This window comes from Dicentrarchus labrax, unplaced genomic scaffold (genome assembly GCF_905237075.1).
Source record: "Dicentrarchus labrax unplaced genomic scaffold, dlabrax2021, whole genome shotgun sequence".
NCBI lineage: Eukaryota > Metazoa > Chordata > Actinopteri > Moronidae > Dicentrarchus > Dicentrarchus labrax.
Window position 1 is genome coordinate 23841722 of NW_026136713.1, and position 24115 is coordinate 23865836.

The 24115-nt window shown below is 40.6% G+C and overlaps 1 protein-coding gene across 3 annotated transcripts; it reads left to right on the forward strand.

Annotated features, from left to right (window-relative positions):
- Positions 1 to 3860: 3860 nt before the first annotated feature.
- Positions 3861 to 8790, forward strand: LOC127374581 (scm-like with four MBT domains protein 2). 3 transcript variants are annotated; one of them, XM_051420112.1, is made up of 2 exons: positions 3861 to 4481; positions 4530 to 8790. In XM_051420112.1, exons 1-2 carry the CDS (start codon positions 4125 to 4127, stop codon positions 5142 to 5144), a joined length of 972 nt encoding a protein of 323 aa, XP_051276072.1. In that variant the 5' UTR covers positions 3861 to 4124; the 3' UTR covers positions 5145 to 8790. The 3 variants fall into 3 exon arrangements, with proteins under 3 accessions (XP_051276072.1, XP_051276073.1, XP_051276071.1); XM_051420113.1 differs by having other exon boundaries at positions 3861 to 4469; XM_051420111.1 differs by having other exon boundaries at positions 3861 to 8790.
- The last annotated feature ends 15325 nt before the right edge of the window (positions 8791 to 24115 follow it).

Sequence of the window (24115 nt, forward strand, 5' to 3'; positions counted from 1 at the left end):
GCTTAGCAGGATAATACCTATGTATGATTTTGAAAGAGACTTCCTTACTATTTGTAAGGAAGGTTCCAGATATTTCCCCAATTCAGGTTGTCAACAAAATTAGACCAATAGGGAACAACATTCGAGATACTGGTGACATCTCTCTGGAATAAAGATTATTATTCCTCGTTGTGGTAGCAAAACATATTTTACCAACTGAGGTCAGCTTAGGGTCCGAAGCTGTATACAGTCTGGTGTTCAGTCCCTTTTAAGAGAGTTAAGATACCAGATGGGATGGCATCCATAACCATTGCAAACTCTTTTGGGGTGATTGGAATAATTCAGCAATGTCCCATTATCATTTAGTAGTTGGGATACTAGAATTATGTTATTATTGAACCAAGTTTTATAAAATAAAGATTTATTCTTGAACTTAATAAACCAATTATTCCAGATGAAGCAGCTGTGTGGGGAGAAAGAACTCTTTCTTTACCTGTCCCTGTTTCAAACGCTGTGACGTCAGAGCGAAGAAAGCTAACCGGAGCGAGAGTACGCAGTCTTGCGAGATCTGGATCCAAAAGTTTTTTGATTTGTTGATTATAAAGTGATACAGTTTATTTATATATTATATAAATTCTATATATATAACATTTATTATATGAATTAAAACTTCCCTCTCCTGTTGTGGTGGTATCTGTGTCATCCTCAAGCTCGGGTCCTCTACCAGAGGCCTGGGAGTTTGAGGGTTCTGCGCAGTATCTTAGCTGTTCCTAGGACTGCGCTCTTCTGGACTGAGGCTTCTGATGTTGTTCCTGGGATCTGTTGGAGCCACTCCCCCAGTTTGGGGGTGACTGCCCCGAGTGCTCCTACTACCACGGGGATCACGCTCGCCTTGACCTTCCACATCTGCTCCAGCTGTTCTTTCAACCCTTGGTACTTTTCAACCTTTTCGTGTTCCTTCTTTCTGATGTTGGCGTCTGTATGGCCACATCTATCACCACCGCCTTCCTCTGCTCCTTGTCTACCACCACTATGTCCGGTTGGTTGGCCAGGACCTGTTTGTCAGTCTGGAAGCTGAAGTCCCTCAGCACCTTGGCCCTGTTGTTCTCAGCCACCTTCTGTGGTTCGGCCCATTGGGATTTTGGTACTTCTATTCCATACTGGGTACAGATGTTCCTGTACACTATTCCAGCCACTTGGTTGTGTCTCTCCATGTACGCTGAACCGGCTAGCATCTTACACCCTGCTACTATATATATATAATTTATAATACATCTAACATCACTTCCTGAAATAATCAACTCGATGATCAATACTTTGTGAATCAATATAAATTGTAATTGTAACAGCTGTGGATCTGTTCTAGTTACTGTAGTTAAAGTACTGATATACACTGTACTAACAGTTACTGTAGTTAAAGTACTGATACACACTGTACTAACAGTTACTGTAGTTAAAGTACTGATACACACTGTACTAACAGTTACTGTAGTTAAAGTACTGATACACTGTACTAACAGTTACTGTAGTTAAAGTACTGATACACACTGTACTAACAGTTACTGTAGTTAAAGTACTGATACACACTGTACTAACAGTTACTGTAGTTAAAGTACTGATACACTGTACTAACAGTTACTGTAGTTAAAGTACTGATACACTGTACTAACAGTTACTGTAGTTAAAGTACTGATACACTGTACTAACAGTTACTGTAGTTAAAGTACTGATACACTGTACTAACAGTTACTGTAGTTAAAGTACTGATATACACTGTACTAACAGTTACTGTAGTTAAAGTACTGATACACACTGTACTAACAGTTACTGTAGTTAAAGTACTGATACACACTGTACTAACAGTTACTGTAGTTAAAGTACTGATACACTGTACTAACAGTTACTGTAATATTATTGAGTGATTTCTGAATGGAGTCTGGTGACGCTGAGGTTACTAACAACCACCTGCTGCTGATCTCAAACACTTTGTTTCCATCACAGTGAACTAAACACAGTTTCTGTTCTGACGGCTGTTAAAAACTACAAGTGTATTTGCTGTCCTCGCCACAAGGAGACAACTGCTGGTTCAATGTACTTGAGGGCTGGACTTGCCTTCCTTTGTCTCCAAACATTTCACCTGGATGATGTGTAGATGATGTAGATGTTTGCTGTGTGTCTTTTGATGAACCTTCAATGTGAGTAGCAATTTCTTTCTATTAATTTACATCATATGGTATACAAGAGACAGGAAGGTCACATTGTGGGCGGCTGTGGCTCAGAGGCAGTGCGGGTCGTTACTTGATCGGAAGGTTGTAGCTCCTGGTGCCACATGTCGGAGTGTCCTTGATTTGAATTGCATTTTAAATCATATCGCCATTTCGCCATCACTGAGTGAATGTGTGTGAAAGGTTGAATGTGGCATGTAGTGTAAAGGCTCTTTGAGTGGTCGGAAGACTAGAAAGGCGCTATAGGTACAGGTCCATTTACCATTTGTTAAATACTATTATGTTGATTTATGTCAGTCTAATCTTTATTTGAAAGATTTATGATGTTTAAATGTTTAACATGATTTAAAGACTGGATTAAGGACTTGTTTTGGAGATATTGTAATTAGTTCTTTCTTTGTTTAGAACCATGGCAATCATTATCCTAGAAAGGAATCAATGAATGGATTAATAAATGGATAACTAATGGCAATCCTTGTTACCTGGTGGTCTGTGGCTCTAGAAGTCAGTAAGAAGGATCAGGACTCTGTAGACTTTACACTATAAAACGTATGTGGTCTAATGTTATAAAGAGTTCGGTCTAGACCTGCTCTATTTGAAAAGTGTCTGAGATAACTTCTGTTATGAATTGGTGCTATACAAATAAAATTGAATTGAATTGAATTAATGAGTCCCAGACCACCTCAGGAAGTGGTCTGATCACTGTGAGTCTCGGCGGTCGTTCACAGTGTTTAGAGCTGATCACTGTGATCAGATCCTGATACCAGCTGGAAACAGACTCAAGATCATCTTGAAACTGTGGAAGCTTGTTTATGTCAATGTGAGGAAACAAAAAAGGATCCTGTACGTCATTCATTCATTTTCATCCTCTTTTTCTGTCACATTGGCAGAAACGAGCTTCCATACAAAACTTCACTGGAAGGTGAATCCTGTAATTACCTCTGAAGCTTTATTGTCAGTGGCAGAGTCCGAGATACACACGAGGGGTTAAACAAAGTCTGTATGAAATACCCAAAATCCTTAATATAAAATAAACAGAACTCTTTATTACAAACGTATTGAAAAAAAGCTTTTGCATTCCCCCAAAAATATTAGTGTCAAAATACTTCTGGAAAGAGCAAACCAAAGCTATGGATGCACTGATGTCTTTATATTTGAGGCCAAAGGTCAAATAAAACTCCCTGAACCTCTCCATAGCTTCAGTTTGCCCTTTCCCAAACAACCACATGAAGCAATGACCAGGACAAGGTTTAACTCTTGGGGTTTGCCGGGAAACACTTTTGTACACTGAGAATATTTCTCTGGAGAACAATAAAGTTTTTCAGGGGAATGTATTTCTCTCATTTTTTAAACAACAACTTTTTTTCTCCATTAGTCCCCTAACGGGCTCCGTACAAAATAAGCAAAATCCCTAGATAAAAAAACGTCTCATTCTAAGGTAACCAAAACCCAATGATTCTTATTTTCAGCTGATTATAAACCAATGAAAACATACCTGTGAACATTTTATAATAACATTATAATAATATATTACGTTTCTGATAACAGATCCTCTGTTACACACTGGACCTTTAAGCTACATTTGTACCAAACAAGCTAAATAAAAAAAATAAAGTAAAATTCATACAAACGAGCAAAATCCTTAAATCTCCCTTACCTGCTCGGTGACGTGCTACGGTAAGCGTACTGACTCACTTCCGGTTTACTTCCTGCTCTGTGTACACTGTTTGGTGCTGTAGCTCTGTCAGTGAACGCTAAATATAAATTAGTTTTACTCGTTACAGCGGTTATGTACCCGCTTAACATTTAAACGTAGACTAGTTCTACTTAAACACTCGGAGTTTCTCCCTCTTTTAGGGACTTTTCACTACTTTCAAAGTTTTTCATACACTCTAGCTTCATTAGCATTAGCAGTTAGCTATGGCTTCTCCCTCTCCCTCTCCTCTGTCCTGCTCAGTGTGTCAGATGTTCAGTTATTCCTCTGCCTCCTTTAAAGATAATGGTACCTGTATTAAATGTAGTTTATTTACTGCGCTGGAGGCGAGGCTTAGTGAGTTAGAGGAACGGCACCGCACCACTGAGATATCTTTAGCCGCTATAGTTAGCCAGCCCCCAGTAGCCGGTGCGGTCCGACCAAAGGTAGCTTCTGTTAGCTCTGTAGATCCCCCGGTAGTTCCTCCGGTAGTTCCTCCGGTAGTTCCCCCGGTAGTTCCCCCGGTAGATCCTCCGGTAGTTCCTCCGGTAGTTCCTCCGGTAGTTCCCCCGGTAGTTCCCCCGGTAGATCCTCCGGTAGTTCCCCCGGTAGTTCCCCCGGTAGTTCCCGAGCAGCCGGGAAGACAGGGAGGCTGGGTGACTGAGCGAAGGAAGACTAGAACGGCGAAGCCCACAGGTCACCACCAACCGCTTCACGTTTCTAATACATTTTCCCCACTCAGCGATACACCCGCTGAGGAACCAACTCTGGTTATTGGCAGCTCCATAGTCAGAAACGTGAAGTTAGCGAAGCCAGCGGCCATAGTTAAATGCATCCCTGGGGCCAAAGCGGGCGACATTGAATCATATTTAAAACTGCTGGCTAAAGATAAACGTAAATACAGTAAGATTGTTATCCACGTCGGCGGTAATGACACCCGTTTACACCAATCGGAGGTCACTAAGATTAATGTGGAGTCGGTGTGTAACTATGCTAAGACAATGTCTGACTCCGTAGTTTTCTCTGGACCCCTCCCCAATGTGACCAGTGATGACATGTATAGCCGCATGTCGTCATTCCACCGCTGGCTGTCGAGGTGGTGTCCAGCAAACGATGTGGGCTTCATTGATAACTGGAAGCCTTTTTGGGGAAAACCTGGTCTGATTAGGAGAGACGGCATCCATCCCACTTTGGATGGAGCGGCTCTCTTATCTAGAAATATGGCGAAGTTTATTTCTAAAACCTGACAGTCCAGAGTTAGGACCAGGAAGCAGAGCTGCTGTCTTACACACTTCTCTGCTCTTTCTTTAGAACAGTCACCCACCCAAAACCCCATAGAGACTGTGTCTGTCCCCCGACCACCTAAACTATTTAAAGAAATAAAAACAAGAGGAGTTCAACATAAAAATCTAATTAAAATTAAAACCAACTCCTCAGTAGCACAAAATAAGAGAATGAAATGTGGGCTGTTAAATATCAGGTCTCTGTCCTCTAAAGCTGTTTTAGTGAATGAATTAATATCAGATTATGATATTGATTTACTTTGTCTTACTGAGACCTGGTTGTCCCACGAGGAGTATGTTAGCCTAAATGAATCCACCCCCCCAGTCATATTAATACTCACATTCCTCGAGGCACAGGCCGAGGAGGTGGAGTAGCAGCCATATATGATTCGAGCGTTTTAATGGACCCTAAACCTAAACTAAATTATAATTCATTTGAAAGCCTTGTTCTTAGTCTTTCTCACCCAAACTGGAAAACACTGCAGCCAGTTCTATTTGTTATAGTGTACCGCGCTCCTAGACCGTACTCTGATTTTATATCTGAATTCTCAGAGTTTCTATCAAGTTTAGTCCTTAAATCAGATAAAGTAATTATTGTAGGTGATTTTAATATTCATGTGGATGTTAACAATGACAGCCTTAGTAATGCATTTATATCATTAATAGACTCAATTGGCTTCTGTCAGAGTGTAAATAAACCAACTCATTGTTTTAATCACACTCTTGACCTTGTTCTATCATATGGCATTGATATTGAACATTTAATAGTCTTCCCACATAATCCTTTCCTATCTGACCATTATTTAATAACTTTTGAATTCATACTATTAGATTATAAGCCATTAGGCAAAACTTCCTACAGCAGATGTCTATCTGACAGTGCTGTAGCTAAATTTAAGGAGGAGATTCCTTCAGTATTTAATTCAATGCCATGTCTGAATTTAACAGAGTCCTATAACAACTTTAGTACCTCTGAAATTGATAATCTTGTCGATAGTGCTACAGGCTCACTACGATCAACATTAGACTCTATCGCTCCTATAAAAATGAAATTATTAATACATAGGAGACTAGCACCGTGGTATAACCACCAAACCCGCCAGTTAAAGCAAATAGCTAGGAAATCTGAAAGGAAATGGTGCTCTTCCAAATTATCAGAATATCGTTCAATTTGGCAAGAGAATCTTAAAACTTATAGAAAGGCCCTCCGTAATGCCAGAGGAGCCTATTACTCAGCACTAATAGAAGAAAATAAGAATAACCCTAGGTTCCTCTTCAGCACTGTAGCCAGGCTGACAGAGAGTCACAACTCTATTGAGCCACATATCCCCATAAACTTAAGTAGCAATGACTTCATGAGCTTCTTCTATAATAAAATTATTACTATTAGAGAGAAATGAATCACCAACTGCCATCAACAGTTATCAGTGGCTCTCCAAGTTCAGGGACTTCTGTCAATGTAAACTTAGATATATATTTAGACTGTTTTTCTGCTATCGATCTTCATCAGTTAACTTCAATCATTTCTTCATCGAAGCCATCAACCTGTCTATTAGACCCGATCCCAACTAGGCTGCTTAAAGAAGTTGTTCCCTTAATTGGCACTTCTTTACTGGATATGATTAATCTTTCTTTATTATCAGGATATGTACCACAGTCCTTTAAAGTAGCTGTAATTAAACCCCTTCTTAAAAAGCCCACTCTTGACCCAGGGGTTTTAGCCAACTATAGACCGATTTCTAACCTCCCCTTCCTCTCTAAGACTCTGGAGAAAGTAGTCGCCAAAGAGTTGTGTGACTTTCTACATAACAATAGTTTATTTGAGGATTTTCAGTCAGGATTTAGAGTTCATCACAGCACAGAGACAGCTCTGGTTAAAGTTAATAATGACCTTCTGATTGCTTCTGACAATGGACTTGTCTCTGTACTTGTATTATTAGATCTTAGTGCTGCATTTGACACCATTGACCATGATATTCTTTTACAGAGACTTGAGCATCAAATTGGCATTAAAGGAACTGCCCTAACCTGGTTTAAGTCATACTTATCAGATCGTTCTCAGTTTGTACATGTTAACGATGAATCCTCCATAAATACTAAAGTTAGTCATGGAGTTCCACAAGGTTCTGTACTTGGACCAATACTATTTACTTTATATATGCTCCCTTTAGGCAACATTATTAGGAATCACTCCATTAACTTTCACTGTTATGCAGATGATACGCAGTTATATCTATCAATCAAATCCAATGAAATTAATCAATTATCTAAATTACAAACATGTCTTAAGGAGATAAAATCCTGGATGACCTGCAATTTTCTGATGTTAAACTCAGAAAAAACCGAAATTCTTGTTCTTGGCCCCATAAACCTTAGAGACTCATTGTCTAAAGATATAGTTACTCTAGATGGCATTAACTTGGCCTCTAGCACCACTGTCAGGAATCTTGGAGTTATCTTTGATCAGGATTTGTCATTTAACTCCCACATAAAGCAGACCTCTAGGACTGCCTTCTTTCATTTACGTAATATTAGAAAAATTAGACACATACTATCACAGACAGATGCAGAAAAACTAATCCATGCATTTGTTACTTCAAGGCTGGATTACTGCAACTCTTTATTATCAGGTTGCCCCAATAAGTCCATTAAAACGCTCCAATTAATTCAGAACGCTGCAGCACGAGTACTGACAGGAACTAGAAAAAGAGATCACATCTCTCCTGTACTAGCTACTCTGCATTGGCTCCCTATAAAATGTAGAATTGAATTTAAAATCCTCCTCCTCACCTATAAAGCTCTTCATGGTCAGGCCCCTTCATATCTTAAAGAGCTCATAGTACCCTATTACCCCACTAGAACACTACGTTCTCTGAATGCTGGGCTACTTGTGGTTCCTATAGTCTCTAAAAAGTAGAACAGGAGCCAGAGCCTTCAGTTACCAAGCTCCTCTCCTGTGGAACCAGCTTCCATTTGTGGTTCGGGAGGCAGACACCCTCTCCACATTCAAGAGTAGGCTTAAGACATTCCTCTTCGATAAAGCTTATAGTTAGGGCTGGATCAGGTGAGTCCTGAACCATCCCTTAGTTATGCTGCTATAGGCCTAGACTATCGGGGGATTTCCCATGGTGCACTGAGCTCCTCTCTTCCTCTCTCTTTCTGCACTCATTCATGTCCCATTAATGCATGTTACTAACTTCACTTCTTCCCCGGAGTTCTTGTGCTTTCTCGTCTCGCAGGTTCTCATGGATCCTGGTGGAGCCTCCTGCCATGGTCCTGCTTGACTGCCATTGCCAATACTGTTGTTGCTGTGCACCTGTCTGTCTGTCTGTCGCTCTCTCTCTCTCTCTCTCTCTCTCTCTCTCTCTCTCTCACCCCAACTGGTCGAGACAGACGACCACCCACCTAGAGCCGGAGGATCTGTCCTAGGTTTCTGCCTTTTAACAGGCAGTTTTTCCTTGCCCTTGTCGCCAAGTGCTTGCTCATGGTGGTACTGTTGGGTCTCTGTAATTAATGTTAAAGAGTTCGGTCTAGACCTGCTCTATTTGAAAAGTGTCCTGAGATAACTTCTGTTATGAATTGGCGCTATACAAATAAAATTGAATTGAATTGAATTGAATTGAATCTTTGATCAGGATTTGTCATTTAACTCCCACATAAAGCAGACCTCTAGGACCGCCTTCTTTCATTTACGCAATATTAGAAAAATTAGACACATCCTATCACAGACAGATGCAGAAAAACTAATCCATGCATTTGTTACTTCAAGGCTGGATTACTGCAACTCTTTATTGTCAGGGTGCCCCAATAAGTCCATTAAAAACGCTCCAATTAATTCAGAACGCTGCAGCACGAGTACTGACAGGAACTACAAAAAGAGTAAAATGTAGAATAGAATTTAAAATCCTCCTCCTCACCTATAAAGCTCTTCATGGTCAGCCCCCTTCATATCTTAAAGAGCTCATAGTACCCTATTACCCCTCTAGAACACTACGTTCTCTGAATGCTGGGCTACTTGTGGTTCCTATAGTCTCTAAAAGTAGAACAGGAGCCAGAGCCTTCAGTTACCAAGCTCCTCTCCTGTGGAACCAGCTTCCAGTTGTGGTTCTGGAGGCAGACACCCTCACCACATTCAAGAGTAGGCTTAAGACATTCCTCTTTGATAAAGCTTATAGTTAGGGCTGGATCAGGTGAGTCCTGAACCATCCCTTAGTTATGCTGCTATAGGCCTAGACTATCGGGGGATTTCCCATGGTGCACTGAGCTCCTCCCTTCCTCTCTCTTTCTGCACTCATTCACGTTCCATTAATGCATGTTACTAACTTCACTTCTTCCCCGGAGTTCTTGTGCTTTCTCGTCTCGCAGGTTCATGTCGATCCTGGTGGAGCCTCCTGCCATGGTCCTGCTAGATTGCCATTGCCAATACTGTTGTTGCTGTGCACCTGTCTGTCTGTCTCTCGCTCTCTCTCTCTCTCTCTGTCTCTCTCTGTCTCTCTCTCTCTCTCTCTCTCACCCCAACTGGTCGAGACAGACGACCACCCACCTAGAGCCAAAGGATCTGTCCTAGGTTTCTGCCTTTTTAACAGGCAGTTTTTCCTTGCCCTTGTCGCCAAGTGCTTGCTCATGGTGGTACTGTTGGGTCTCTGTAATTAATGTTTTAAAGAGTTCGGTCTAGACCTGCTCTATTTGAAAAGTGTCCTGAGATAACTTCTGTTATGAATTGACGCTATACAAATAAAATTGAATTGAATTGAATTGAATTGAATTAAAGAGAGGAAGTTATCAGTGTGCAGATCCTTCTGACCAAATGAATGAATGAATGAATAAATGAATGAATTAGCCAAAGGTAACAGGAACCTTCCAGGTGAACAATAGGATCTTGTCTGCTGCTGTTAATGTGATTTAAATAAATGTTTGCAGTGTTGTGTGATAGGAAGTGCAGAGAGGTCAGCCAGGAGTGAGATGGTTGGACAGACCGGAGCTGAGGTCGAGGAATCATCCGTCTGCTGACTTGTGTTCTGTGTATTCAAATGTTCATCTCACCTGTAGTCAACTGGTAAACTGACTGCAGTGTCAGTGTCCTCCAATCAGAATGCTGCTTTATACTGATGTTTATTTCCTGGTTTTCTCCTCAGGACTGCAGACTGAAGGAAAACACAACTCAACAGGTAAATACAGAAAGAACAGAGACACAAAGAATCAAGTTTTACTTTCAGATTTTCTTAATTAAAGTCACATTTTTTACTGATGACTCTCTTGTCTCTGTTCAGAGTCTGTCAGGTTGGTGGGAGGAGACAGTCGCTGTGCAGGAACACTGGAGGTGGAACTAGGAATGAATGGAGACCAGTGATTGGCTCTTACTGGACCCTGAGGGCAGCAGCGGTTGTCTGCAGAGAACTGGACTGTGGTTCTGCTGTTTCTGTAGGATGGAGAAAGGAGTCCTCAATCAGATATGTGTGGCAGATCCGCTCTGACTGTGTTCAGCCTGGATTTGCTTTGACGGAGTGTGTTACACCAGGTTCCTCTTCCGCCATCCTAAATCTCATCTGTTCAGGTAATCAGTTACATGATTTGACAGTAATGTACCAATGTTGACACGTACACACGTACACACACACACACACACACACACACACACACACACACACACACACACACACACATACCTGTAGAGATGCCAGTTTACCTCCTGGGCTCTGCTGAGGTCTCTTGAGCAAGGCACTGAAGCCCTAACTGCTTGGAGCAGCGACTGTGTGGCAGCCTCATCACTCTGACGTCTGTCCACTAATGCATGTGTCCAGGTCCTGTGTGTGCATCAGTGGCTGCTGACTCAAACATTGTGGAGGACAGGAGGAAAACCAACCCACAGCTTCATGTTATTTTACACTAATTGGCTAATGATCTTTACTTTCTTCTGTTGAATAACAATGAAACAGTAAATCAATGGCTTCCAAGAGTTCTTAAAAACAACATCATTGTATTCACTGCTGTTGTTTCCAGATGAACCCTACAGGCCTAATGCAGAAGATAGAGTTTTTATCAAGGCTGTGAGATGTAACAAGAAGCAGGCCAGTGTTCAACACCTGTGAAGGAAAGTGTGCTGACTGATGATGACTACTTGCTGCTTGAATCAAAGCTGGCCCCATTTCCAATCAGACGAACAAAGCTTACTGTACTTTAATTCCAATATTTTATTCCCAACGATGCGTTATCACAAGTCCAGGTTCACCAGGGCATTTTAAAGTAGTGTGTGCTTTCTATTCAGAGACAGCTGACAGTTATCCTCAACAAAGTAGTTTAAACACAGCAGCTCTATTTCTCTGCTACAAAGGAAATATGACAGTAATGATCCCAGCACCATTGGTAAATACCCACACTGAAACAGCAGATGTTACCACTCTCTGTCATCATCTCTCTGTGATTACAGATCTGCTGGTTCAACCCAACATCTCTATGTCCTCCTCCATGGACGGGGTCTCCCAGGCCCAGCAGCAGGGGCTTTGGGTCCTCAGGGGCCCCAACTTCACCATCAGCTGCTCCATCCAGCCTCAGTACCCAGGAGGCTCCTTCCAGCTCACCTTCACCTCCTCCAACACATCACACAACTACACCCAGCCGGCTGTCAATCACTCTGCCCACTCCCTGTTTCCTGCTGCAGATCCCGCCCACCAAGGAAACTACAGCTGTGTTTATCACGTCTATGTTTTTTCTCACAACTTCTTCTCTGAGAGCCGTCTGCTGTCTCTCACTGTCTCAGGTAAGCTGAAGCAGAGAAACTGTCTCACTGACTGTTTACGTGCTGCTTTGGAAAAGATGAGACACTGTTACTGATCGAGTCGTATTTCAAAGTAAAACTTTTGACAACCCATTAGCTACCGTTAGACGACAGCCAACATTACTAGATAACATTACATAACACGATGATAACACAAAGAGGAATATGAAATATTGCATAATGTCACATTAATGTTAACGTACATGTTTGATCAGATCCATCACTTCATCATCACTTCATCAGAGTGGTCGTCCTGCTGCTGACTCTGCTGGTGGTGACCACCGCCCTCTATTTCTACTGTAAGGTACTGACACTGTCTGTTGTTTAGAGGACTGACTGAAATGAAGCACTCAGTCTGTGTTTATTAAACTGAACTGAGGACTCATACTGTCCTGTCTATCCAGGCCAGCAGGGGCCAGAAGCCGGGCAGACAGGAGAACATTGAGCTGGATGATTATAACCTGGGTGTTCCTGCAGCTGGAGGAGGTCCGACTGAAGAGGAAGGAGCTCAGGGAGCAGAGTAGGACCTCCAAGGAGATCCTCTCACATCCACATGGATTCACAGCTGACACACAGCCATCAGCTAAGTCCAGGATTTTACATTTTTATCCTCATGTTTGCTGAAATTATTGTATTACTTTATATTTTTATTACTCTGAGCATGAAAAGACCAAAAACAACAACATGTTGTCTGTCTCTCAATACTTTGACTTCCTGTCTGTGGCTCTCAGCTCCAACCCTGTTTGTTCCTGCTGAAGACGTAAATCTTAAAAAACTTAACAAATATATGTCTGTACTTATGAAGCAATTTGACTTTACTTTATTTAAATGAATGTGCTTTGTATTTTCTTTCCCAATCCACAGTGATTCTACAGCAGCAGTTGTTTGGAACCTCTCCTTGTGAGTTATTATGATCCAGTCAACATGTGAGCATCAAAGCTTCTACTGAATGCTGGAAGGACTGCACTCAGTTGTTGCCTCTGTGTTTATTGGATATGATGCTTTAACAAATAATGCACATTCTAGTAGTTGACCTTTGACCCCATGAAGTCAGAAATATGCTTTGATTTGAATAAAACCTGATTCAAAGTTTATTTTCCTGATTTTTTGTGTATTTGGATTTTTGTTCCATTCCAGGTTTTATGAGCACCATTAGACCAACAGTCTGTGCTCATACTGAACCTAATGAAGCTTAATGCAGTTGATCTCCTTTAGTCTTACTTACCGTACTCCGACTACACAGTCTCCAACTAACTAAACCAAACTGAAGCCATGTTCAGGAAAACTGCTTAAATGTTAGTATTCTTCTGAAAAACTACTCAGAGTATTAGTTCCTCTTTAATGCATTATCAACAGCATTCGATAAAAATAAGAGAACCATGTGGAACAACAATCTCCTTTCAGCACATTTCTCTGCTCATAAAAAGTCTCAATGGATCAAATGAAACATATTCAGATAAAGCAGCATGTAGTTGATTCAATCGATAATCTATAATCAATAAACAGTGTATAAACTCTAGAGCTATGTTCTATATGTAGTTGATTCAATCGATAATCTATAATCAATAAACAGTGTATAAACTCTAGAGCTATGTTCTATATGTAGTTGATTCAATCGATAATCTATAATCAGTAAACAGTGTATAAACTCTAGAGCTATGTTCTATATGTAGTTGATTTAATCAAAAATCTATAATCAGTAAACAGTGTATAAACTCTAGAGCTATGTTCTATGTGTAGTTGATCAATAATCAATAATCAAAAGCTGTCATATATTTAGATCTTGGTGCTTTTTAACTCTTTGAAAACGCAAGGCACTAGAGAGCACTATTCGTTTGAATGCAAAATACAATTTCACCACTAGATGGGAGAAATTCCTACACATGTTCCTTTAAAGCCTATATAAAGTAATGTTGTTGCTAGCACTGCAGGCCTTAATATCAGTGCATGCAGCCAAGTTACTTCCTGATTGCAGGTAAATCATTATTTATTCTCAAAAAATGCCATGATTATTTTTGTAATATCTGTATCGCAGATAAAGGTTTAATTATTGAAAACATTACAGTTAACTTGTATTTTTGAAAGAAACAAAGAAAGTCTTTGCAGTAAACAAACACTCATTAGGTGAAACACTGGGTAGAGGTAGTTCCACTGCTGCATATGGAGGTCCCCTCTTTGATAGGTAGACATCACTAATGGAAAAAAGTCCCCTCTTGGCAATTTCTTTAAAAAAATAAAAATAAAAAATTTGAAGTAACATTCTAGTAAAAGACCTTAAAAGAAAATGTTGTATTCTATTTTTTGCTTTTAAATAACCAGAAACATCAGTCACCTGTTGGACAGTGTGGAATGACAGCCCCCTGTTAGCAATGTAGGAATTGTATTTGTGTGTGTGTGTGTGTGTGTGTGTTACTCTGTGTGTGTGTGTGTGTGTGTGTGTGTGTGTGTGTGTGGTGTGTGTGTGTGTTACAGTGTGTGTGTGTGTGTGTGAGTGTGTGTGTGTGTGTGTGTGTGTGTGTGTGTGTGTGTTACAGTGTGTGTGTGTGTGTGTGTGTGTGTGTGTGTTTGAGTGTGTGTGTGTTACAGTGTGTGTGTGTGTGTGTGTGTGTGTGTGTGTGAGTTTGTGTCTGTTACAGTGTGTGTGTGTTGTGTGTGTGTGTGTGTGTGTTACAATGTGTGTATAATCCAGCTGCAGTACTCTCACCGTCCTGTTGGTGGAGCTGTGGCTCCACAAATAAACACAGTGGGACTGCAGGATCACATATTACTGCTGCTGAGCTGATCAATAATAATATAATCAATAATTCCAATAAGAGTTCATGTGTGACTGTGGAAGAGGAAAAAGGCTTTTATTGTGAAAGACCAACAGCTTTATAGTTTAATATAAATATATAACAATATGTCACACACACTGTAACACACATGCACACACACACACACACACACACACACACACACACACCTGTAACACACACACACACACACACACACACACACACACACACACACACTGTAACACACACACACACACACACACTGTGACACACACACACACACACACACACACACACACACACACAAAGGCGTAAAATAAAATAAAGTCATAAAAACATTACAAACCAAATAAAGCAGCAATAAGTAATAATAATAAGATCAATGATCTGCATTGATCAGCTACCACTGATCAACAGAGATCAAAGCGACCTACATGGAGCTTTCTGATTCGTCTGTTTCTGGCTGAGACTCTCGCAGCCACTTCACCTTGAAAAGACATCAGAGAGGTCCTGGAATAATCTGCTGGTTCCTGGAGGATCCTGGAAGAGTTCTGAGCTCAGGGACCAGGATCAGGTTGAGTCCAAACCGTCAGAACAAAGAACAGAGAGGCTTCAAGAGGCTGGAACTGATCCAGAGTCTGTTTATCAGAGAGGACAAAGTGGAGCTCTGGGACTGACACACACACACACACACACACACACACACACACACATTATATTATATTAATGGAGCTTCAAAGACGTATTCATACTGTAAATATTAATATACGTATAATTATACAGTAAATATTCATATGTATGATTGTTGTATTTTATCTGTCTGTCTGTTTCTCTGTCTGTTTCTCTGTCTGTCTGCCTGTGTTTCTCTGCAGTAAACCAGTGTGCTCCTAATGAGCAGGTAAACAGCTGGAGGTCAGAGGTCAGCTGTTAATGAGAAGCTGTTTTATTGAACAGTGAGTTTGGGTTCAGCTCACCTGGAGAATCTGCATCAGGTAAATGAACTCTATTGACTGCAGTGTGTGTGTGTGTGCCGGAAGGTCAAAGGTCAGCTCTTAACCAACAACTTTACTCTCATATATTAACTCAAAGTTTGCAGCTGCCTGACGAGCCCGTCTCGTTATCAGTTCACACCCGATAATGAATTCACACACACACACACACACACACACGATCAATAAAACGTTTTAAATATCAGAGGAGGTCTGGTTTGTGTTCACTACTCGGGTCACATTCAGAGCCACTGAGGTCAGAAAGCTCTGCTCTAATGAGAGGAGGAGGAGGAGGAGGAGGAAGAGGAGGATGTTATTAATGACACAGTGAGGAAGAAGTTATTTAAAAGCAGTGAACTAAAGAGAGATTTGGTTCTTTACAGCCTGATAATGAGACTTAGGTTCTATGAAAGTATTAATCAGACTCATATGGTCCTAAACAGAACTCAACAAAAACACAGAAACATTCTGTAGAGTTTCACGGTATCAACGTCTGTATCAACGTCTGTATCAACGTCTGTATCAACGTCCGTACCACTGTCTGTATCAACGTCTGTATCAACGTCCGTACCACTGTCTGTATCAACGTCTGTATCAACGTCTGTATCAACGTCCGTATCAACGTCCGTATCAACGCCCGTACAACGTCCGTATCAACGTCCGTATCAACGTCCGTATCAACGTCCGTATCAACATCTGTATCAACGTTCATATCAACGTCTGTATCAACGTCCGTACCAACGTCTGTATCAACGTCTGTATCAACGTTCGTATCAACGTCCGTATCAACCTCGGTATCAACATCTGTATCAACGTCCGTACCAACGTCTGTATCAACGTCCGTACCAACGTCTGTATCAACGTCCGTATCAACGTTCATATCAACGTCCGTATCAACGTCCGTACCAACGTCTGTATCAACGTCTGTATCAACGTTCATATCAACGTTCGTATCAACGTCTGTATCAACATCTGTATCAACGTCCGTACCAACGTCTGTATCAACGTCCGTATCAACGTTCGTATCAACGTCCGTATCAACGTCCGTATCAACATCTGTATCAACGTCCGTACCAACGTCCGTACCAACGTCTGTATCAACGTCCGTATCAACGTTGGTATCAACGTTGGTATCAACGTCCGTATCAACCTCGGTATCAACCTCGGTATCAACGTCCATATCAACGTCTGTATCGTCGGTATCAACGTTGGTATCAACTTTGGTATCAACCTCGGTATCAACGTCTGTATCAACGTCCGTATCGTCTGTATCAACGTCTGTATCGTCTGTATCAACGTCTGTATCGTCTGTATCAACGTTGGTGTCAACGTCTGTATCAATGTCTGTATCATTGTCCGTTTCAACGTCTGTATCAACCTCGGTATCAACCTCGGTATCAACGTCCGTATCAACGTCTGTATCGTCGGTATCAACGTCTGTATCGTCTGTATCAACGCTTGGTATCAACTTTGGTATCAACCTCGGTATCAACGTCTGTATCAACGTCCTGTATCAACGCCTGTATCGTCTGTATCAACGTTGGTGTCAATGTCTGTATCAATGTCTGTATCATTGTCCGTTTCAACGTCTGTATCAACATCCGTATCAACATCTGTATCGTCTGTATCAACGTCTGTATCGTCTGTATCAACGTTGGTGTCAACGTCTGTATCAATGTCTGTATCATTGTCCGCTTTCAACGTCTGTATCAACATCCGTATCAACATCTGTATCGTCTGTATCAACGTTGGTATCAACTTCGGTATCAACATCTGTATCGTCGGTATCAACGTCGGTATCAACATCTGTATCGTCGGTATCAACGCTGGTCGGTATCAACGTCGGTATCAACGTCTGTATCAACGTCGGTATCAGCGTCGTTATCAACCTCGGTATCAACCTCGGTATCAACGGTTCGGTTCATATCTTGTTGCAGGGCACAAACCAATGGAGTGTGACAGCATGCATAGTACTATTGAATAATAGTTACGGGTATCTTCACCCTCGAGAAACTACGTCATCATACTCCAGACTGTAAGAATCAGGCCATCACCTTACCATGTGAAGGTGCTCAAGCATGATGAGTTCCTGAAACTGAATGGATCTTACTTCATTAGCATCGGAACACGTCATGCCCGTCCAGTGTTTTCACTTCTTTGACAATTCGCCACATTAACAGGCATCAGTCACCCAGAAAAAAGAGCTGGAGGGAGAAGTGAGGAGATGCATAGGCTTCCTCAGCATTATGTTTAGTCTGTTGACTATGCTTTATTGTTGAAGGTTTAAAGTTTGTTTCAGTCACAAAGGCATGTTAAAAAAATTGCCTAACTCATTTATTCCTTGTGTTACATAATTGACATTGTTATTAGTATGTCAAAAGTAATATATTGTCACAACCTTTTTAAGTGAAATTATTAATAAATATCATATATTTAAGACTTGGTTCAGTTTTTTGTGTTTTCTGAAAAACCTGAAAAAATGACTTGTCAATTATTTTAAAAGGGTGTCAATGTGGTAAGTATGATTCTTTTTTACTTCATCTGTGTAACAGTTACCTTTTAAATAAAAAAAATAATATTTACATACATCAAAAAGGAAAAACTGTGTATAAACTATTTAAATTAAAAATCTGCTTACATATAAACACAGGAGCCAGGAATAATGATCTGACAGTATGATCTATAATATGGTAATGTAACACTGCCTGTTTGAGTAATTTAAGTACTTTTACTGCAGTACGAGCTGTTAGTACTTCCTCCACCACTGAAGAAGAAGGTTTGATTCTGTGTTTGCTGCAGTTTACAGCAGAGTGTTTGTGTGTCCAGGTGATAAATGAGTTCAGTCCTGGTTCCCGGTCTCTACGGAGCATGCCCAGATGGTCAGTCTCTCTCTCTCTCACACACACACACACACACACACCCACACACACACACACACCCACACACACACACACACACACACACACACTTTGTGTCCTACTGACCTTATTAACTTCCTACAGTGTGTTTCCTCCAGAAACTGGCCGACTTTAATAAACTTTAGTTTCAGCTGTGTGTGTCTGTTTGTATGTTTCACAGTGTGGAAACTGCGAGCTGACAATGTTTGCTATCTTCTTGCAGTCTTCTGCTGCACTGTGGACATCAGTAACTCACAGCTGCTGAGAGGAAGCCCTGGTTGCTGAGTGTTCACACAGAGAGTCAGGGGGGGTTGATCCGTAAGGAACAATGGAAAGGAGATTTTATAAACCAAAGTTTAGAAACTATGTTCAAATCCAGGAAGAACCCCAGAACCATATGTAATATTTCATTTGAGGGCAGAGGTCCCTGTGTGCTGAGTGAAGAACTGGTTTCTTCCCACCAGCACTGTGGGCAAACCAACTGTTTGAACAAATCCAAATGAAGAACCTGATTTCTTTGGGTTGTGTGAAGGAGAAATGTTGAGTCGGCTCTTTAAGGCGGAGATTTTTGTTTTGATTTATAGGAAATGCAAGAGAGGACTGGATCCAACATGATGTGAATCTTATGAAATGTTTGCTTTTTAAATACTGTATTGGTATAGAGCCACAGCTAATGTCCAACCCCAGTCTGTTGATGGGTAGAGACCTTCCATGACAGCAAACAAACAAACCAAACTGCATAGTAATAATAATAATGTTACATTTTATGTATATTCCATCTGCACTGTTTACTTCCATTTGCACTGTGGCTACTGTGTTATTTTATTATTATATATTATTTTAATGTATGTTTAATGTATGTTTCGTATGCTACTGGATCTATCTATCTATCTATCTATCTATCTATCTATCTATCTATCTATAGCACTTTTCAAAACCGCAGTTCCAAAGTGATTTACAGTTGTAAAAGACAGAACAGTCGACATTAAAAAGAACATCAACAATAAAAGCAATATAAAGCACAGAGACAAAGAACACAACAGCACGTAGAGTCGAAACAGATACAGCAACAATAACAGCAACGTAATAAGAAACAGAAACATAAATCTTGTATGAGCGGAGGTCACTAGTGACTTTAAGTGGTGATAATTAAGTTTTCTGAAACCGAATGCTCGTCTGAAAGTTATCTGTTGACCTTTGACCTCTGACCTCAGTGGATGAAGTGGTTCAGGCTCCTCAGAGAAAAAGATCTGCGTGTTTATCGAGCTGCCTGATAGCTCCACTCTGTAGATAACACGTATCCGTCCATCCGTCCGTCTGCCGTTTACATCTCAAATCACTTAACTTCTCAACAGAACAACCATCAGTCTGTCCATCCGTCCGTCCGGTGAGAGATGCACCAGCTCACAGCGTCACTGCGCGTTTGTCTCAAACATGGAAACTCCATTAGAACGACAAGCAGCAGGATGCTAGCGTTAGCCGCTAACAGCTCGTCTCTCTGATCCTCTGGAGACGAAGGAGGGCCCATCAATCGTCGTCGTCCTCCTCCTCCTCCTCCTCCTCCTCTCTCAGGTGGGTGATTAAATCGATGAGCCCGGTGGTTCTGTGAGGACTCACAGCGAGCAGCAGATGAAGGTGCAGCATCCTCAGATCACAGCGGGAGGATTTCTGAGTCTGAAGGTTTAATCAGGAGCTTGTTAGCGACACTTGAACGTCTTTAACGAGCAGCTTCCTGTTTCCTCCCACACACACATTAAGAGCTCGTTAACGGCTGACAGTCACATGACACATGGCACATTACCAGGGCCAGGACCGGGGAAAGAACCAGGGCCAGGACTGGGACCAGGCCTGAACCAAGACCAAACCAGACCAGAACCAGATTAAACCAGACCAGAACCAAGTGTCCAAACATCTCCTTAGACAGGGTTTTTCTGAGTATCAGACAGACCCAAACCAAACCTGACCTGAATCAAAATTTAACCTAAACTAGACCTTAATGAAACCAGAACTAGGTCTAACGTTGGTCTTTCGGGCAGTGAAATGAACAGAAACAATAAAATGGGAAAAACTGTATAAATTATAAATTAATAATAAATATTAAAGTGTAAACTAACTTCTTTCAGTGTCACAGTTAACTGTATTTATTATTCAACCTTCATTATAACCTCAGATATAATAATGAATATGTAATATAATAATAATAACATATAATAATAATAATAATAATAAGTTCACATTGAAGTGGAACCTTCATTATAACCTCAGATATAATAATAAATATGTAATATAATAATAATAATATATAATAACAATAATAATAAGTTCACACTGAAGTGGAACCTTCATTATAACCTCAGCTCTTATATCTTTTTCTCTCCCATTAGTTTAAATGGAGACTGTGTCACTGGTTACCATAGTAACAGCGGTTAATGATGTCGGATTACATTTCTGATGGCATTATGTCCACGAATAATAAAAAATAATAATGATGTTAAATGTTTAAATTTTAACGCTGACACCTTCACTTTCATGTTTTATTCATCTGCAGTTCTTTGATTACAACCATCACAAAGATCAAACAGGAAACGTCTGATTATATATTCATTACTTTATAACTTTATTATACAGATATCTTTTATTATAGGTTACATATATTAACGTTATTTAGATTATACATTAATTTATATTCAGTTTCACACATTTACCTTTACTTATTTGGTTTTATATGTTTTATTGTGTCAGTATTTTAAACTAAGACTGATTTAATGTCACAATTGAGAAAAAAATTCTGATTAAATTGAACATGTTTAACATATTAACATTTAGATTCAGACATTCAGTGACACAGTTCACGGCTGGAGAACTACTTTAACCTCTTCAAGGACCATTCAAACCTTCTCAAACACCCTCATCAAAGGCTGTTTCAACCTCCTCAAGGACCAGTGAAACAAACCTTTTAGCAGGTTTTAGAATCTCCTCATGGACCTGCAGGACCTTTTGAAGGACTGTTTGTACCTCCCCAAGCACACCTGGAACCATTCAAGGACTTCTGGAACCTCCTTGGGTTCCATTTAAGCTTTCTGAAGACCATCTGGTTTCTTCACAAGGACCCTGGAATCCATCATGATCAGGAAATGCAGGAAAAGGACCATTCAAACCAAGACCCTCTGGTAGGAGGTGTCATGATCCCAGAAAGTTAAGAAGTTAAGAAAGTACTCATCAAAATCAGAATCAGAATCAGAAATACTTTAATAATCCCAGGGGGAAATTATTATTGCTACAAACTCCAGATATAGAAACAACATATATTATACAGACAACATATATTAGGAACAATATATATATATATATATATAAGATCAAATTTACAGTAATAATATATAAAATATAAAATGTACAGTAATAATGTGCAAAGAGTGCAACTTGGCTGTCAGGTATCAACACAGGTCAACTTCTGTTGTGCCTGTTGACAGAGAGAGAGAGAGAAGAGAGAGAGAGAGAGAAGAAACAGAGAGAGAGAGAGAGAGAGAGAGAGAGAGAGAGAGAAAAAAACAGAGAGAGAGAGAGAGAGAGAGAGAGAGAAACAGAGAGAGAGAGAGAGAGAGAGAGAGAGAGAAAGAGAGAGCGCATCTCCTTATGCCATGAACTGAGGACAACCAGTGGAAAACTGAGATAAATGTATAAAATAATCGATTGTTTTAGTTGTTGTTTTTGTTGTTGTTTTTTTTAAATACACACACACACACACAATTCAATTCAATTCAATTCAATTTTATTTGTATAGCGCCAATTCATAACAGAAGTTATCTCAGGACACTTTTCAAATAGAGCAGGTCTAGACCGAACTCTTTAAAACATTATTTACAGAGACCCAACAGTACCACCATGAGCAAGCACAACACACACACACACTCACACACACACACACACACACACACACACACACACACACACACACGTTTACAGTTTTATCTATCTATTTCATTTTAATTTTAATATATTTTAATATTATATATTATGTATTATATTTAATAATTTGTAATTACTGTTATATTGACAACAGACTACTTGTTTTAACTGTAGTTACTTTACTACTGTTTTAATGACATTTTTTAATGACTGTCTCTCTCTCTCTCTCTCTCTCTCTCTCTCTCTCTCTGTGATTGAGTCACTCATAGTTACAGTATTACCAACAGTATAGATTATAATTAATTTATTGTAAATTTTGTTTTCCTTTATGTAAAGTGTGACGTCATGCCAATAAAGCCATTTGAATTGAATTGAATTGAATTGAATTGAGAGAGAGACAGAGACAGAGAGACAGACAGAGACAGAGAGACAGAAAGAGAGACAGAGAGAGAGAGAGAGAGAGAGAGAGAGACGACAGAGAGAGAGAGAGACAGACAGAGAGAGAGCGAAACAGAGAGAGAGAGAGACACACCACTAACTGTGTTTTATTGGCTGAGCTCTGTCTGTCTGTCTGTCTGTCTGTCTTAACGAGCACTCATTATTAGCTCGTTACCTCGTTAAGGTGGGAGGGGTCATTAACGAGACAAACTGACCAGCCTCCGGACACACCCCGTGCACACACACACACACACACACACACACACACACACACTGTAACACACACACACACACACACACACACACACAGCAGCTGTGTGATGACCACGTCACATTAAAACTTTAATTTTTTCCTTTTATGGATCTTGTTAATGTCTTCAGGGCACACACACTGTAACACACAGTAACACACACACTGTAACACACACACACACACACACACACACACACACACACACACACACACAGGTATAATGTGTTTTATCTTCCTGTCATTAGGTTTTACTCACTCTCTGCTGCTGTCGACCTTTAGGACAAACTGACAGATTTAAAGAGACAGAAACTCTGACAGGAAGTCAAACTTCAACACAGTGTGATTCCTGAAGTCGAGACGAACAATGATCATCAGCAGAAGGAACGTTTGCACCAACAGCTCTTATACTCAGTCGACTGTAAGTCTGACCGAATAGTTCTCCGGTTGCACAATCTCAGCTTCAACCTCCTTCCTGCTGTAAGATGGAAACCTTATGACTCTTCAGGAGCTGGTGAGAAGTCAGACGTTACATTGCTACAGTGTGGTATCAAACTGTGGCGACAGACAGATATGGTACTGTGTATGGCAGTGTGTATGGCACACACAGTACCATACACACACACACACACACAGTACCATACACACACACACACACACGTACCATACACACACACACACACACACAGTACACACACACACACACACACACACACACACACACACACACACTAACACACACACACACACACACACACACACACACACACACACACACACACACACACAGTACCATACACACACACACACACACACACACACACACACACACACACACACAAACACACACAGCGGTGGATCAGAGTCAACATTAGAGGGAATATGTGATATTTCCCAGAATGC